Below are 19,032 nucleotides of genomic sequence, written 5' to 3'. Positions count from 1 at the left end.
TCCCTCTCATCCCCATTGCTCCTCCCCCCCCCCCCAATTTGAAAGGGGAACCCAGAGGCAAATACAGTCGGCTCTCGCTATAACAAGGTCACTTGGAATGGCCGAATTACCTCTTTATAACAGGATTATGTTATAAGAGGACAGCGAAACAAAGAAACAAAGAGCAGAAACGAGATTTGGAACTTCATAATGTACTCTTTATATAAAGCAGAACCTCTTGTTAAAGATGATGGACACTATTGGTGACTGTCAAAGACCAATCTTCTTACTTGGTGTATCTCAACATAGGCATAAATAACAAACCTGTGAAAATTTGAGCTCGATTGGTCGTTGGAGTTGCGAGATAAATATGAAAGAAAAAAACACCCTTGCATACGAAGTTGTGTGCTTTCAGATGCTTGATTTCGAGACCTCAAATTCTAAACTTGAGGTCTCGAAAACATATCCGTGGAAAATTACTTCTTTCTCGAAAACTATGTCACTTCAGAGGGAGCCATTTCTCACACTGTTTTATACCATCAACCTCTCCCCATTACACATTACCAAGTAAGGTTTCATGCTGATAATTATTTTGAGTAATAACCAATATATAGTGTCCACTGCCTTTAACAGTGCTCCTTATAACGAAAGACGACTATAAATAGTTTGGAAGGAGATCAACACAATGATAGAATAAATGTCAACGAAAAAACTAATAGATAAATAACTTAAGGAAATTGCTTATGAAGAGAACAATTATACTAAATTATGCCACTTTAACAGCCAGTAGAATTCTACATACACTGTTAAAAAAACATGAGTAAAAGCTATGAATAAAACATTCAGCTAAACTATGTCACCTTTAAGCGACATTAAGTCCAGAGCGATTCAGGTGGCTTACAATGCTAAACGTCTCTAACACCCCAAACAGAAAATCTTAATTAGCAAGCGTTTAATTTAGTGGAAGACTTTGGAATGATATAATCCTCAGCTAATTGTATTCTCTGTGGAAAGCAGTCCAGGGTCACAATAACCCTCTTTAGTCAGGTACGGGGTAGTTTTTCTGTCAATCCATCAGACGTAACAATTGCCAATTAACAAATGAAATCACTCATTCATTAGTTCATTAATGCTTTAATAGATGGAAATTTGCATCGGTGGATAAAGAATATGTTTGTTGGTTTTACCCAGTATACACCGATGAGTGTTATTAGCACTGTATACTCAGTACTTCCCGAGCTCAGGAAACAACAAAATCACAGGCATATTACTCTGGTGGGATGCAAACCCACGAGCTTTGCAATTCTAGAACAGTGTCTTACCAACTAGACAACTGAGATTGCCTGGTAGCTAGAGACAACTCGAATCCTATATTTAAGCAGCACCTGAAGCCTTTATTAGGCATCTGAAAGCAGACAATGTTTGTGGGTTTTTTCCCGTTCATTAATTCCCTCTACAACTTTGATGACCATTTGAGGAAAATTTCATAGATTCATAGATTTGTCATTTTAGGTTTATGTTGGTGGGATACACCAAGTGAGAATATAACCAATGGTACCCCCAGTGCCTTAAACTCAGTGTGAAAAGACAAATTAGCGAAATTCAGACCATGCAATGTTATTGTTTTGTCTGACAACGAATCCGGGACCTTTCACAGGGGAAATCAACTCTGCAATAGGAATTGACTTAGGTTTTTCCACACCATACCTAAATCTGACCTGATTAAATCCAAATCGTTGAGAGGGACTGACATGGCGTAGTAGTGCAACTATTGACAGGGTTGACATTTCAAGCTAACGGTGACTACTAAGGATTGCATAGCTTGATGTCCCTGTTTACCGGCGCTTTCTAGCTCGGGCACCTGGGGTTGATGAGATACGTGCACTCTTGGCAGAATCTTATCGACAATTTGAGGGGTGACCACCAGGAATTCCTGAAGAAGTTAAAGAGTTGCTGCAAGGTCAAAATAATGTTTTGTGATCTACTCATTTTACAATAGATAGAGTCCTCACGAAGGTGGGGACAAAATTTCAAGTCTGTTAATGCCGAGTCACACTGCAGAGATAACGAAAACGATAACGATCACGACGCAAAGCGAACACATTCTATTGGTTGAATGAGCGTGTGCGTATGCGTGGAGCAATTCAACCACTAGAATGCGCTCTCATTGTGTCGTGATCGTTATCTATTTTGTTATCGCTGCAGTGTGACTCGGGCTTAACAGAGATTTTAAAAGCCAATACGGCCACACTGTCCTGTGATGAATGGTCTATTACAGACCAGTCTAGACCTCACTCAAAGAGCTTGGGCTCAAGACAGAGCCTAGCCCGAGCCTAAACATAAGCCTTAGCATAAACCCTAAGCCTAAGCCAGACCCGTGGTTTGGAAAAAGGTCATAGTTCTATGGTAGATATTGTTAAGCCATAATCAGACTAGAACTTGCACAAACTTTTGTGGTATATAGTGTACTTGTATTACGAATTAAGCAAACACTCACAGATCAATGAAAAACACATGTTGATATTTGGGGCAGGGTGAATTAGTCAGTCCAAAAAGGAGTTTAATTTTTTCAACGGAAAGACCCAACAAATGTTACAAGTTGATGAACAGAGCAAAGCTTTTATTGTTGTGATTGATTGACTCATGCTTAAGAGAGAAAAAACAAACACTGGATCAACTGAAGCATTTTCAATTCTGTGGATGGGGGTTGTTTTCTGTGCTCATTCAAACGTGAGACTGTTTCTACTCTGAGTTGCCGCCTAGCTCATTTTCACCAGAACCACAGCCGCAAGGTGAAAAACATGGGTTCAACCGGCGGATAATTCTGTTTAGTTTTCTACATTTGTACAAACAAAGTGCAGAGTTTAAGTGGAAATGCTACATGTAGCTTGTGTACAGTGACACACTCCAAGGAAAACAATTCCATTCCATTAAACCGAGCGTTACAATGTACATGCCTATTACAGATGTGGAGGCCTCTGTTTCCATGGTAACAGTTGATGTAACAAATCACATCAATGATAAGTGATGACATAACGACAATAAGTATCACCAAACCCCTGGAGCTCCACCCCCCCCCCCGCACAATCATTCAAGCGGAACCCTCACTGTCAGAGTAAATCACTCAGGTGTGTCATGTACAAATTGTGGCTGCGAAAAGTGTTAATTTGGAATGGGTGGTTCAAGTAAAAGGTCAATGGTTGATAAATTATTATAATTATGTAGGATCTTTTGTATAATTATTTAAGATACTGCTTTTAGTAGATATTACTTTTGCATCAGGGTTAAAGAGGATGATTTGTTTCTTACCCTTACACTGATGTGTATTAATCACTGTAAAGTATTTTTCAAAGTTCTTTGAAAAAAATATCCATGGATAATTCACTCAAACCCACGACTTTTGCATTGTTGGAGCAGATTTCCGACCCCCCCCCCCCCCACCGCCTTACACTCCAGAATGGAAAATAAAAACTAACAAGAACGTTTATTTTCTGCATTCATCTGTAAGATCTTAATAAAAACTCTGACAATAGTTCTAGCAGACTTTATAATACATGTATCATTAATTTAATCCGACAGGTAAAAGGTTCGACTGCCAGTAAAAATTCACCTCTGGGCAATTTTTGTCCCAGGTCTCAAAAACACTTTAACACTGCATCAATTTAAAATGCTACTTTAAATACAGTTATTTTCGTCTCTCCCTTTTTTTTTTCCACTCTTCTTGATTCTTGCTTACATTGGATAGATTACAGATGCAGTCGGGTCTGGCCCTTGGGCCTATTTTGTTAGCCTCATCATAGTGGGGTCCTTCTTTGTACTTAACTTAGTCCTGGGTGTACTTAGCGGGTAAGTATATCATCAACTCAAAAGTAGAGTTGATCATCACATTGCCTTGGGTCTTGGTACGAGAGCACTTGCCTGTTTCACAACGCCGCTGTCTTTAGTCTAGTTTTTATTGCTGTATTATTTATATTATTTTAAGGAATATTTTGAAGTTATTATTTGATATTTTTAACTTGGAAATATTTCTTAGCTCACTGTAGTTTGATGGATCATAAAGTAAGCCTGGTTCAAAAAGCAAAACAAAATCATCCTGGAAGTCTGAGGTTCTAGTTTGGGGTTTAAACAAAAATTGTTAGAGACAATTGCAGGCCGGTACGCTTCGCTTTTGGAAGGGCAATGGCATCAAAACCTTTTCTCCTCGGTAAAGGACACCTGAAAGAAAATGCAGTAAAGGGCACCTTATAAGGAAAATTGTAAATTTTGACAGAAGCATTTGAAAGGGCACTAAGCAATGACTAAGGGGCAGGGGGGCAATCGCATCTATGCCTCCATGAAGTATCAGGTCTGGGTTTCTGAGGTAATGTAAAATGCTTTAAATTACCCAGCCAGATCACACGCAGCCCAGAAATGCACTGAGTTAGGTTCAGTTTGATCGGCAGTAGACGGCAGGTAAAGGAAACGTGATCAATATATTGACTTCAACCCAAATCATGGAAGCGCAACAAATACGCCAGTAATGGGTCCTGTCACCCAATGACACATTGCCGTCATGCTCTGACGCCCTCGACTGCGAAGTCTCACCGCATAAATAAAACATGGGACTCCTATGAGAGAAACTGGGTGGTAATACTTGCTCTCTGGCGTCATTAGGAATTAAATCCCATATTACATGGACAGATGCGTCCATGCTGAGAGCCTGAAATATTTATAATACAGTGGTCCGTGTGGGTAATGACGATTGATTGTTAACGGAGTTGACTGCATGGTCATCCTACTCCTTTTATTTTCCTCTTTCTTTTTACACAAGCTCGCCCCAAACAAGGCTAAAAGCCACTCTTGGTATGTTTGCTACAAGAAGAATAAAATAACTTAAAGTGAAAAGAACTCATGGGAGCTGAAGAAAGGAATTGATATTCCTTTTTAAAATCTGCACTCAGACTTGTTAAATCAGGCACTAAATAACAACGTCGGATCAAAACAATCTTTGTGCAAGGGTCAAGGGTCAACAATCTAAAAAACATAAAACACATTCATGACTTCCAGGGTCATTTTGTTTTGTTTAACATCAAATATTTTCATCAAGTTTCTCAAGGATGTACTTTTTTCCCTTTTTCTTTTTGCATGTGTTGTTGATGTTGTGAACCTTGTACGGCGTACCCGGTATCCTTGCACACTTCCTTTTTCCTCTTCTTACTATCCTCGTCTCTGTGTCTTATCAAATCTATCTTCATCCCCCCCCCATGCTGATTATTTCTTACCCTTGTCGTTTCCTTGTGTCTTTCCCCACCTTACACTGCAATACTCTTATCTGGGTAACCCTTACCCCCATTTCTGGATCCCATAAAACCTTGTCTAACTCCTTCTTATCCTCTGTTCCAACGTCTCTTCCCTTACTTCCTCTATATCTCTTCTCCTTGCATACCTTCCTCCGTAACCCTCGATCTTTGCCCTTTCATCTCCCATTGTATCCACATCTTTACCCCGTTCTCCACCCTGACCATTGTCTCTTCTCTTATATTCATCTATATCTGTTCCCATTATCCCCTTCCTTTGACCTTTTCCCTTTCATCTCTCATTGTATCCCCATCTTTTGCTCCTTCCTCCATAACCCTTGACCTTTGCCCTTTCATCTCTCATTGTATCCCCAACTTTGCCCCCTTCTCCACCCTGACCACTGTCTCTTCTCTTATTCATCTACATATGTTCCCATTATCCCCTTCCTTCGACCTTTGCCCTTCCATCTCCCATCGTGTCCCAATCTTTGCCCCCTTCTCTGCCTTGATTGTTTCTTCCCTTGCTTCATCTATATCTGTCCCCTTGAACACCTTCGGCCGTAACCTTCCACCTTTTTCCTCCCATCTCCGATTGTACCCACATCGTTACCCCCCTTCTCTGGTACCCTGACCCTAATCCTCCACTGCCTCCTTTCGTGGCATGATGCCTGATGTACCCTATGGTGTATACCCCCCTCGGTGTACCATCCCCCATGGATGTGATCAGGTTAACTATGCCATTGAGGGTTGGTGGCCGTGGTTCTACTTTGTAACCCTTATACTGCTCGGCTCCTTCTTTGTGCTTAACCTTATTCTGGGTGTGCTAAGCGGGTAAGTGGAGTGCTGCATGGTGTCAGTAAGCATGAATGGTGTTTTAAAATAATGACTGCCCAGGTTTAATTTCACATGGGGTGATCAGGCCAACCCCATGAAGATGATCAGAGCTTAAAGGCCAAGTTATAGTTGGTCGCGCGATGGTCGGGGCGTCGGAAATCTGGTCGCGCGTTCATAAAAATACACGATTTTTAGGCCTCATCCTTTGGATTGCGTGCAAGATTTCCGTCGCGCGACCATCGCGCGACCGACTATAAACCGGCCGTAATGATCGAAACGTTGAGCCGTAACCATTAGTTCTTTTCAGAACCAACACTACCCAAAAAGAAATTTTAAAATGGTGTTACTGGAAATCTCTCTTAGTTTAACAAGTACCTACCAACCATGAAATATTTAATTTTTAAGTATAAGCTGTTTCCACTTCAAACATTTTTTTCTGTGCTAAATATATTTGTGTTTAGTAGCTTTATAATACTGATCACTGATGTTTGAAGTGACCAGCATATGGTTGATGCGCTATTGTTAAAACCTGTAAATTTTTACCTAAAATATTGTTATTTGTTTTTGTTTTTGACATGGGATTTGTATACACATACAACTTGCTTATAAATCCTTACATTTTTTTTTACAATCAAGATCAGATTCGCTCATATTTCAATCGAAAATTCAAATTAATTTTGCGATAATAACCATTAGTTTGAGATGATGTAGATTGAAATTGATTACAAAAAAACCCATGCAAGATTGAAATTAATTCAGATTGGATGACTATCAAGGTCATAATGTCCTACTTTGGCCGTGAATGCTTCCTTTGTTGTCGGTTGATACGTTACCATAGTAACAGCTGGACAATTTGCTGTATGTGATTAATGGTGAATTGAGAAGTGTGATATAATTTCAGGAATATCGTCATACATGTATGTCGTGATGCCATGTGTTTACCTTTGTCCATTGGAACCTTTGGTTTTATTCATAAATAATAGCATTTCCTTTTCCAGTGTTTTTTTTTTCATACAAATTTTATATGAATACTGATTTAACAATAAGGTGTTGAGGTGTTGAATAAACCATCGGTTTGGTTTTTGATATATTTTATGTGTAAAGAAAAAGAAGTTATGAATGTGCGTGGACAAATTTATTATTTTCTTCATTCTTTCCTGGTGTTGGCATTGACTTTCTGAGGTTTTTTTTCCCTATTTGTCGGACTGTTGATTTATCTACAGCTGGTGTTCTAACTGCTTCCCCTCCTCAAAAATCCTTACCCATTTTGTTTTCAATGAATTCAATAAGCCTTTTTGAGGTACGGCGAACATGATAGGCGCGCGTCACATGCTGCGACTGATGCCATGCTCACCATGTTGGTGGTCATTAGGTTTACGTGTACACGCCGCAGCGACTAAAATGCGCACTTCACTGAATAACATACGCTCTATTTCTATGGTCAATGCGCGCAAATTAACCACAACTTTACAGTGTTGTAGCATTGTGTCCGCCATACCTCAAAAAGGCTTATTCAATTCAATTAAATAAAAATTTATCACATGATGACAGTTACAAAACCAAGTACAGCTATATTTACAAATATATTGTTATGTAAGTGTGAATAATTAATGTCACAAAATAAACAATGCAGCAAAAACACAAATCTTCAAAAACCCTTAAATCATACAGCATTACTCGATAGAAAATAAATGAGATAAATGGAAGGTTACTTTTTTCCGTAAAGCAAACAGGAGAATGGCTCTACTTGGGCAAATTTATTTATAGAAAAGCTAAATACACAGTGGTCACTGTTGTCCAACTGTTGTTAGACTGCAGGACTTGCAATCACAAGGTTGTAGGTTCGAATCCCACCAAGCTAACCGCTGATTTCACAAAGAAGTATTGTCGACTAGTCACTGAATTTCAATTTCGTGATTTATGCAGTTCATAATCATAGACATTAAAGACAGTGTACACTATTGGTAATTGTCAAAGATCAGTCTTCTCACTTGGTGTATCTCAACATTATGCATAAAACAACAAACCTGTGAAAATTTGAGCTCGATCGGCCGTCGGAGTTGCAAGATAAGTATGAACGAAAAAAACACCCTTGTCACACGAAGTTGTGTGCGTTTAGATGGTTGATTTCGAGAGTCTCGAAATCAAATTCGTTTGAAAATTACTCCTTTCTCCAAAACCAGGTCACTTCAGAGGAAGCCGTTTCTCACAGTGTTTTATACCATCAACCTCTCCCCATTACTCGTTGCAAAGTAAGGTTTTATGCCAATAATATTTGTGTAATTACCAATATTGTCCACTGCCTTTAAACCAATGTCTGGTTTGGGGGAAGAATTTTGGATCATATCCATTGATCATTTTTTATTGCAAAGTGGCAAGATGAGTCAGAAACAAAGAGAGCAATTAATGTACATGTTGAGTAGTTGATTGCATAGGAGGTGACTGGGTAAAGCTAGCTTTGGACAGCTAGTGACTTTGCCCTTCGGCAATATCGACGGTGTATACCAATTTATTTCCAGAACTGGGTTGATGTTATCGGACGGACAGTTTGTTTTTGTTTTTCTCAATTCATTTTTGGAAGTAGAGCTGGTGTAAAGATTAGTGAAGAGCTGCCCTGTTGAGAAATTTTAATTTAATAGTCGTGTTATGAGTTTCCATACAACAAACTGAGTTGTTGTTATTCATTTGTGCATGAAATACGCTTTCCATATTAATCTTTTTGCATTTACAATGTGACAGTCTCTTTGATTAATGACTGTGTAAATAAACGAGTTAGGGCAAAATACTTTTTGATTTTACTTGATATAAGGAGGTTATTAAAAACTGGCTTGGTGGCAGCGCACACTGTTTGTATTTTATAGAACATCTGCCTCATAAAAACAAAATCCAAAACAAACAAACATACTGTATCAATCATGCCGAAACTTTCTCATTATCAAATACTAAATTCATTGGGGACAGTAGATTAGTTCGATTTGACCCATACATTGATGTATGGTGAGCACTGTATACTCAGTACTTTCCAGAGTTCTGTTATAAACAAATCACAAGGCATACTACTTGGATGGGATTTGAACCCACGACCTTTGCAGATTTATTACCACTGGACCACTATTAGCTAGCCTGGTAGATAAAGGCAGTTCATATTCTATATTCTAGCAAACAAATTAATAGTTTGTTTAGCCATGCATCTAAGTGTTCGGCACCTTTTTACTCAAACTTACTGCATCATCAGTGCTTAAAAGACAGAGTAGAAGATTGGATGTATCCATCCCCGCCAAAAAAAAAACCCCAAACACCAAAACCCACCACAACAACAAAACAAACAAACCCAAAACAACAAAACAAACCATTGATTAGTTTTAAACTGAAAACTCACTGATTACAAAGTGCATAGAAAAGCAATCCATCCCCTGGAGAAATACTTTTGTAATAAACTTATTCTCATATTGGAGAAAAAAGCACCGAAAGACTCAAACAAATCACCATTAATTGCTTGCTTTTAAAACCACAATAAAAAACGCAGACCATTATTCTTTGTTATTGTCACTAGAACCAGGCTTCATTGACTTGATTAAATCGTCACACGATTGGTTGTATTATGGGGCTTTCCTTTTTATTTGTGTATTTATAAAAGACTAGAGGACTGAAATTGATTAACTTTTCCAAGCCTCCCGCAAAAACCCCCTAACCAAAACAACAACAACAAAGCAACAACAACCAAAAAAGATAATGTAATAATCTTTAAATTGTTGCAAACTATATAGAACACAAAATATGTAGTACTTTCATACAGACACACAACTTTTCAGCTGATTCCCTTTTTTTGTCTTTTTCTCTTGAAGAATGGTGTCTTAAGAAACAAATTAAAAGAAAAGATAATACCGGACAAAATTTAATTTCCTTTGCCATTAAAAAAATGGAATGTCTGGCTCCTCTGCAAGAGACTGATGAACTCAAACCATGTTGACTGTCTAACACATTGTCATAAAAAAAAATATACAAAAATAAAAACAGTATCAATTTCCACGCGCTCGTGATATTTTTTTCAAAGAAAGGTATGGCTTGGACATTAGCTCTGATCTTTTTCTGATCCGAACTTACTATTTGTTGACTTAAGATGAAATCATCAGATTATTCAATAGAATGCTGAGTTCGGTGGTTGGGGCGGGGGGGGGGGGGGGGGGGGGGGGGGGGAGTTGACATTTAAGAGCTTCAAGCACTCAGTGTGACATTTACCGATACCGGACACCTTTCATTGAGTCAGACGGACACAATGAAAATGCCAGCTACATTTTTTATTGTGGATGCAACTTGCCATTTCTCTCACCATTAAAGCAAGAAACCTGCGCTGTCTGTAAGTCCCTCGCATTCACCTTCTCTATCTGCCCTCTTCCACTCTAAACATAAATGTATTATCTTCTAGAATTATCTTTTGGAATTGTACAAAAACAATCTTTGGAATGTTTCCTTGCCCCCCCCCCCCCCCCCCCCCCAATCACAATCACCACACGCCGTGGGCAGTTTAGTAAAATTTCACCCTGTTAAATTGGCCTCGCTTAACATCTTTAGCGACACCTTTTTTTCATATCCCACAAGGAAGTATGTTTCTTATCTGATAACGGAAATCGCATAAATTCTGACTTAATTGCAAATTCCTAAAATGATTAGAAGACACTAATTGATATTAAAAGACACTAATTGGTACTAGATGCTCACTTCGTGAGCACCGAGCCAAGAGGACCACAAAATGTCTATTCCAAATCTTCAACAATATTCAACTTTGGTTTGCAATGATTCTCTGTTGGTGTCAATAGAGTTGGGCTGCTGATTTTTGTTTGGTTTTGCGGCTCTGTCTTTTGAAAAAAAAATCGGTAGTGATTTACACCGAAGGTCATAAAGTATAAACTACTTGGTCTTTTCTTCAAGACATCTTCTTTTCTTCAAGACATCTTCAGTCCTGTCTTACTTCGTTTGTCGCATCCACTATTCCTCTCAACACCCCCCCCCCCTCTACTCTTGTAATTCCAACTGCTCTTTAATATCAACCTAAATTATCCGTTTCCAAGGATGATTTCAGAAGGGATAAACTGTGAAATTCCCTTCTGGCTTATACATATTCTCATCTTCTTAGAATTGTTTTAAGTCACATGAATGCCTCACATTGTCTCTAGCCACCTCAACCTGACTCCACCTCCCCCCTTTCCCCTCTCCTTCCCCTAAAGCAGTTAAGCCTTGTGCAGGTGCCGTGTTGGCGGAAGGGTTTGACATTTGGACGCTTATGGAGTTAAGATCTGTGACATGGAGATGTATTCATGGCACATTTTCTTGCTGTAGGTCTCTGTTGTGCAGCTGAGGAAACAGAGTTTGATATGGATCCAGGCGGTATTGGATGCATGCCATCATGGGGGTAGTAACAAGTCCCAGGCTTAGAATGCGCTAATCAGACTTGTCATTTATCATTTACCCACGTGGAGATGTCGTCTACTTCGTATGGCCCTTTTTCTTGTTTTTGAAAGGGTCATCTTCGTGTTTTAACAAATGCGAGTCGGCATTTTAATCTTGTCGTATGGATGGAGACCGTTTTCTTGAACTTTTCCTGATGGGTTGTTGGGCGTTGAATTTGTTTCGCAAGTTAAAATCGAAATGTCAAATGTGTGGAGTTGGTATGTAGAAGAATGAGGAGCTAATTTCATCATTAAAATGTTTCCATTTGATGAGTGTCTAGTTTCTGCATGTTTTACTGGCTCCTTTTAGATAGAGGGAGAAAATTTCAATAATTGTTGGTTTTCCACAAAATTACTACACAACAAATACACAAAAAGTATAAGATACCAAAAAAATGATTTTACATGGTTCAAACTGCCCTCTAATTACTGGGCACACTTGGCAGTCTATGGGCTGAAGGCACCTGCTCTAGAATGCATAGATCTTGGTTCGAAAACCCCACCTGGGTAGCCTGACTCGGGAACTGGTTGAAACTTTGGATTTTGACTCGGCTCATGCATCAGTTTCACACAGATCTGGGTCAGTTGGACAAATTTTTGGGTCAGTATGCCACAGATTCCTGGTTATGATCAAAACTGGGTCAGACCCCCTGCAGCCCGGACTCTGGATCAATTCTAAGGGGTAGGGTCAGTGTATCATCTTTCCACTCGCCATAACTTTTCTGTGCGACGCAGATTTTTGTGCCATTTTTGTTTTCTTTATCCCCCTGGTGGGAGTTTGGCAAGTTCCATGGACGAGAAGACCATCTAAACAATCATACAAACAAACAAACAAACAAACAAACAAACACTGTGTACTTCTCCTAATGTAAAAATGAGTACCAGAAAGGAAACATTTGTGCACACCGGGCTTTATCGATTGTGAATACAAGGAATGGTACATGTACTCTTTATGGAATATCCCAGGCTTCTTGTAGAGACAGCTGACACGTTTATGTCAAGATGGCGATTAACGTTGACCAAAAGCTGGTCTGATTGCAGGGATATGCAAGGGAAGGGCATTCCATATGCGGGCAGTAGCTTTGGCTGGAATTGAACTAAAATAAGATGTAAAAAGACCATTCGCTTTTTTTTTTTTTAGGTATGATGGACACTGTTAATATTATTATTTCTATTTGTTAATAGTTTTATTACACTTCACACTGGCAAAAACTAAATATACAATCCTAAAAAAAGGAACAGACTGAAACAATAAAAAGTAAATACAAATATTCAAATTGAATTAAATACCAGGTCAGTGAGTGGCAAGGAGGAACAGGTGACCAGCACAACACCTCTACAACGCCGTCCTGCCATAATTTCTTTAAACAAATACCCTACCCTTCAGAAAAAGAAAAAAAAAGAAGAAAACCAAAAACACTGTAGGAGTTTGCACTGTTTGGTTTAGGTGTACAGATTCAGATTTACCCGACCTAGTGTCATAATAATGGGTTCACCATAACTCAAAGCGGTTAATTATGACAAACTTTAACTAAAACCCATTTCTGCCAGTCATAAAGCTTTAATCAAGCCTTAGAGCTCGGCTAGATTTCTAGATATACGAACACCAGTAAAAGGCATGCCTGGAGTTTAATTAGAGCAACCGTAAGCGCAGTGTCATGGCCGACCATAATATAATAACAGTATGGCACAGACCTGATGGAAAATCATCACCTATCCTTGGACGGAAACTCACCCAAGAATCTCGTCAATTATTGAGGGCTGCTGCGCGATGTGGTCAGGTCATTGCTGAACGTTAATATGATTCACAGACCGTACAAAATTGTCACGAATCGCACTGCAGTTTTTGTTCTTTCTTTGAAACAAAAATGGTTGAAAAATTTACCTTTAGCTGAATAAATTTACCTATAGCAGAATAAGTTTACCTATAGCTGAATAAATTTACCTATAGCAGAATAAAGCTGTCAGAATTAGCGGCTACAGCTACGGCTGCGGCTAGATTTCCAGGTCACAATGCATTGAAGTATAGAATGTTCTTAGCAACACACTTAGCAACAGTCATAGCCAGAGCTGTAGAGTCCTGTTGCTCCCCTCTGTAATGTTTTTTTTTTACTCCCAGCTTTCTCTATTCTGCATTTTGTATCAAACTTTTTCTCGGCAGTGTCCTGTTACTTTATCCCATGTTGTCTGTCACTCTCTATTATGGATTTTATTCTGCATTATTTATTTTGTGCTGCAGAATTCTGTTCTGTAGCGTTATATTTGCTGGTTGCTATCCTCAGTGTTCTGTAATAATAATAAAAATTATTTTTGCAGTAATTTCTTTTCCTGCAGAATTTTGTTCTGCAGTATTCTATATTTGCTGCAGTATAGTTCCATTGGTTTGCGCACTGAATAGCGCTTTGGTCTTGTCGAAAAGGCGCTTTATAAATGCTCTGTTGCATGCATGTATGTATGTTTATATGTATGTATCACTGAAAACTTGAGTGTTGGTTAAAGCTAGTAATTTAATTGAGCTTTGTTTGTTTTGGGCATGCTGGAGCAAATCTGTTTATTTGTGATCAAACTAATTTATGATTTACCTCTTCCTAACTTCTCGTCTCCAAATATAAACCTCTTACCCCTGGTGTGAATACATCCTATCAGTTAGAGTAGAGCATATTTTCAAATATTTTTGTTTTCTTACTCCAGATTCTTTATTACATCCACGTATCTAGAAGACCTGGTTATTCCTGAGATGCTTTTCTCGTCTTGATTCTTATCTTCATCTCTTTTTTTTGTTTTTGTCTCATCCTTTTTTTTCTTCCTTTGCTACAGGGAGTTTTCTAAGGAGAGGGAGAAAGCCAAAGCACGCGGGGCCTTTCAGAAATTCCGAGAGAAGAAACAGATTGAAGAGGATCTAAGGGGATATCTGGACTGGATCATGCAAGCAGGTTAGCAAAAAAAAAAAAAAAAAGGAACTAGGAACTAGGTTGAGAGAGGAGTTCAAGGGAGTTATACAAGCTTTTCTTTTAAAGAGTTTAGGTACTTTTTGTACGACACAAAACACAGACACCCATGGATTTACCGCGAACTGTTTAAAGATAATGTTGCTATAGAATATTAAAATATTAGTCGCTGCGTGGTGCTGTAGTTTTTGAGAAATAAGTCAAACAATTTCAAAAAGAAAATTGTTGTCTCATTGAGTCAAAAAGTATCTAAGCATGTACAACATTAACTCTTTCAGTGCCAGCCAAGGTCATACATGAACAATCTATTTTATGTATCCTGAAAGTGCCATTATTTTATCTATTCAAAAAGTGTGCTCAATCATTGGCCTACAATCCATAATTTGCAAACACAATTATCACTCAAGAAATACTCTTGGCTTTGGGATGCAACACAAATGAACAAGATACATTTTTGGGGGTTAGAAAGACTTAATTTGTATAAAGTAGCTGTACGTTTTAGGTTCAAAACGCAAATAAAAAGCAGCACTGATGAAAGAGTTAATAGCCGAGGCCAGAACCATCGCCGAGCTCTCAGTTTCACAAAGACTCCTTTGTAATTTAATTCATTGTAATTTGTTATTGTCTGAACTCCGAAGAGGTATTGTATATTCATGGTTGTGTGTTGATACTTGCGTGTACAATGAATAATTCTAAAAGCTAATAATGATATCAGTTTGGCTGTCGGCCAATGTTATGCAAATCATCTCGTCTCGCTGTACGGACAATTAATTACTGTCAAATTTAGTTTTATGAGAGAAAATAACATCATTAAGTCCTGTCAACCATCAAACAGACATGTGACTCATGTATAATTAGCCAGAATTTTCTTGCTCGAATTTTACCTTTTGTTTTGGTCAAAGAAGTGATATTTCAGTATATTTTTTAAGTTTTTTGTTTTCTGAATCCTGAATACTTTCTCGTAGAAGAACCATAGGGTGGCACTTTCGCAGGTCTACCAATTCACGATAATGAGAGAAAGGAAACTGTTTGTTTCAAATAGCAAATAGCATTAATATTTAAAATTTCACGCTTCAGTCATGTGAATAATCAATTAAGAATATTTTAATCTATTGACATCTAAAAAACTAATTCAAGACATTAGCTGTAATACAATATTGGATTGGTCTTTTCTGATAATTCTAAGACCGACATATCCCACAAAAAAGTATCAAAAGGAACTAAGCTGCAGCGGGGGGGCCAACCACCCATACAGACTTCCCATATTACGTAAATGCTAGGTGCTTGACATCCACACATTTCAACGATGTGAATTAATAACTTTATATATTCCTTTATGTCATGTGACTTGACTCTGTCATTGAGCAGGTGACATTTATACGGATGTATGTTACCGTTTCTCATCGTCAATATTTCATCGTCAATATTTCAATATTTTAATCTGGCAGTCTGAGAACACTCATCCCACACTGACAGTCACAGAAACACTATAGGGTGAATTAATGGCATTCCCGTTTGGTGCCTAAACCATATTCACACTTTGCCTTTGGCCGTACAAATATATATATCTATATATATTCCCATTGCGACTGTCTCCGAGTGATAAATGTCCCTCAAGCTGTGCCGACATGACTCGATAGGCCATTGACCGTCGAGGTAGAATCCCTGACTAAAGTCTGCTTCTTCCTGAACTGCGGATAGCTTGATTTCCTGACGACACGCTCTATTGTGCCACTTAAGCCATTGCATCTTACAGGGGGGGGGGGAGGTCTGAATACTGACAACTGTTTGTAGAAAAACCACCTGCACATTATATGCTCATCAATTTTTGTTGATTCGTTTTTAAAACCGTGTTGATTAAGTCGGAAATGGAGCCAGCCCATGGTGACAACGAAATACTTTTGCCGCGCTTAATACTACGTTTTTTAAATGATGCAGTATTTATCCTTCAAGGTATGCGGAGCTGTTTTTGAAGTATGAGACCTGTAGACTAGTGTATTCTTTACAAAAATGTACATTGTACATACTACATGTATAGCATTATGTGATGGTTAACAAGATGCTGTTGCACAATATGCAGCCAATCTTTACGATTAGTGCACTGGGTTCTTTTTCGTGCATTACACAACACACGGGACCTATTGCTTTACGTCCCATCCCAAGGACGCAGGAAGAATGGTTAAGTGTCTTGCTCAAGGACACAAGTGTCAAGACCGGGACTCGAACCCACACTTTGCTGATCAGAAAACCAGAGTCATGTGTTCCTACCCACTCGGCCTCGACAGGCCACAAAATACTGGTGTTTCCACACAACCAAAGGTTTCAAAAAGATTTAATTTTGACCCGAATCTAAATGAGAAAGTATTTTCTTCACAGTTAAAGAAACTACTTTTATTTGAGAGTCATTCTCATCTGGCTTGAGTTGGTACACTTTGATATAATCAAACTCAATAGTCAACATTTGAACATAACTTTTCCGTATTATTATATTATTCCATTGGTAGGGCAACATCAAATGGTACGGTTTGCGCAGTCGCCAATATGAATTTAATTACATTCCTCATTATTACTATTATTAATTATTATTAATCTTTTGAGGTATCCTCTCTAGTGCACTCAAGTGAAATGTGACAAACACAATTTATTTCACAACATTAAATTGGATTGCCTGTCTGATACCAGACACATCAACAAGATCATCTTAATGTATGAGGGGGTTTGTTTTTGCAAGATGTGCTCTGAGGAGATTTGAGTTGGACATCTTGAACTTTCAAGATTATCTGGGATGCAATCAGCTAATGTAGAGCGGTTTGCAGATGAACTGAGATTTTCTGTCATAGTTTTCAAAACATACTTGACCTCTTCTTTTTGAAATGTTTTGACATGACGTCCCCCCGTGGGAGAGTCTGTGTTTTTTTTACAAACAGATTTTCAGTCTTCATCAATCTTAGAAGGGCCTTTTTCATCATAGCACCAAGACTAGCTCTGGAATTCACTTCCTGAAGATCTTAGACAAATGCACAACATCACTCTCTTCAAGCAGAAACTTAAAACACAAGAGTATTTGCTTTCCAAACAATTTGACAAAACTTTTTTTAACTTCTACTAGACCGGTGCCTTTGAATGGTTAACAGGAAAGTGCGCCTTATAAAATGTTGTATAAATAACAAAATGTTAATAATAATAATAAAATAATAATAACAAGTTCTTTTATAGCGATTTCTCAATAACCATCTATGTACACTTTACATTTGTGCCCTGCAGGTCATTTGGCGAATAACGTACATGTTAAAGATGCTATGTCAGATTTTTGGCCGATTTGACCCAAAAATGTTGATTTAAAATTCAATAGGTATTTTGGTGGGGGTCGAGAAAGTTACAAGCTTTCATTTGAGCCATTGCTCGTAAAAGTCCGCCGATTATTAGTAGCAGTGAAATAAGTGCTCAAAATTATGGGATCCCGACAAAAACTCACGTGACCAATTCTTATGTGTTTTATAAGAAACGTTACAAACATAGCATCTTTAATCAGCTCACTGGGGAGTGCAACCTGGGCAACCATAGCGCTCCAATGGCTATATTTTTCTGTAAAGTTATCCTGTTTTTTAAAAACTTCCATCCTGTATTTTGTTGTTGAAAGCGCTGAATGGTAAACAAAAACAAAAAAAATATTTTTTCTTTATCATTGTAGAAGACATTGATCCAGACACAGAGACGGAACGGCACGGGGAGCCACCCAAACACGGTAAGAAAATGATAAGAGTTTGTTAAGTTTATTAAAATACTTATACCGCCAATTTAGAGCTAGATAAGCTCAGTTAGTACAGCCTCGGCACAATAAATCAGAGGTTGTTTGTTCGAGTCCCACTCTGGTAAATTTTTTCTTTTTCCTTGTTCAACCCCAAATCAAGTTTTGTTTTAATGTGAAAGAATTTGAAGTAAAAAACAAGAGAGAAAGCTAATTCATCATCAAGTTTTTTTGTCAGTGGCAGAAAACTTTGTTTTTACCTGCTCAAAATAACAATTAATTATTCTATCTCATATGGTAATCTATGTCTGAGTGTGTCATGTGTTTCGGTTTGAAAACATTTTGTGCAAATAACTCATGTTTTGTGCAAGGGAGGGCAAGGGCTCAATTAAATTATGGTGTGGTTCTATTTTCTTTGAGATATGAAACTTGGCACTGCTGTGGGGGGAGGAGGGGGGGGGGGGTTGGGAGTCAGTGCAAAACAACTTTAGTTTAGATGCTGGAATTATCTTACACTTAACATAACTTTAGGGTCACACTTGTGTGAAAGGGGGCTTGGGGCTGGGGACAATATCACATCAGAAAAAGTATTGGGTAATAGTGAAAAGAAAAAAAACTTACAGAAAAATTTGTCAAGTTATGTTGGGCTGGTGGGTTATCCCATTAACGTCAGTGTTTCATTTTTGACATAATATTAATATTGACTATTTAAGTAAAAAACTACTTGAGTTGTTGTGCCTAATTCCCATTGTGATGGAAACTAACACACACACTGAAGGTTTTTTGTTGATAAAAATAAG

At 38.2% G+C, this 19,032-nt stretch overlaps 1 protein-coding gene across 4 annotated transcripts in view; it reads left to right on the top strand.

The window, feature by feature from the left end:
• Positions 1-19,032, top strand: part of LOC139934028 (voltage-dependent L-type calcium channel subunit alpha-1D-like) — a 205,497-nt gene that overhangs the window by 119,194 nt on the left and 67,271 nt on the right. For 3 of the 4 annotated variants that reach the window (XM_071928304.1, XM_071928302.1, XM_071928300.1), the window contains exons 8-10: positions 5,983-6,086; positions 14,354-14,469; positions 18,176-18,229. In XM_071928304.1, coding sequence (XP_071784405.1) covers positions 5,983-6,086; positions 14,354-14,469; positions 18,176-18,229 — 274 coding nt within the window. Of the gene's footprint in view, positions 1-3,724; positions 3,826-5,982; positions 6,087-14,353; positions 14,470-18,175; positions 18,230-19,032 lie in introns of all 4 variants that reach the window. The other variant, XM_071928301.1, reaches the window with a different exon arrangement.

Source organism: Asterias amurensis, chromosome 2 (genome assembly GCF_032118995.1).
Source record: "Asterias amurensis chromosome 2, ASM3211899v1".
Classification (NCBI taxonomy): Eukaryota; Metazoa; Echinodermata; class Asteroidea; order Forcipulatida; family Asteriidae; genus Asterias; species Asterias amurensis.
The sequence above is the reverse complement of the archived record's forward strand: the minus strand, read 5'-3'. Positions and strand labels throughout refer to the sequence as shown.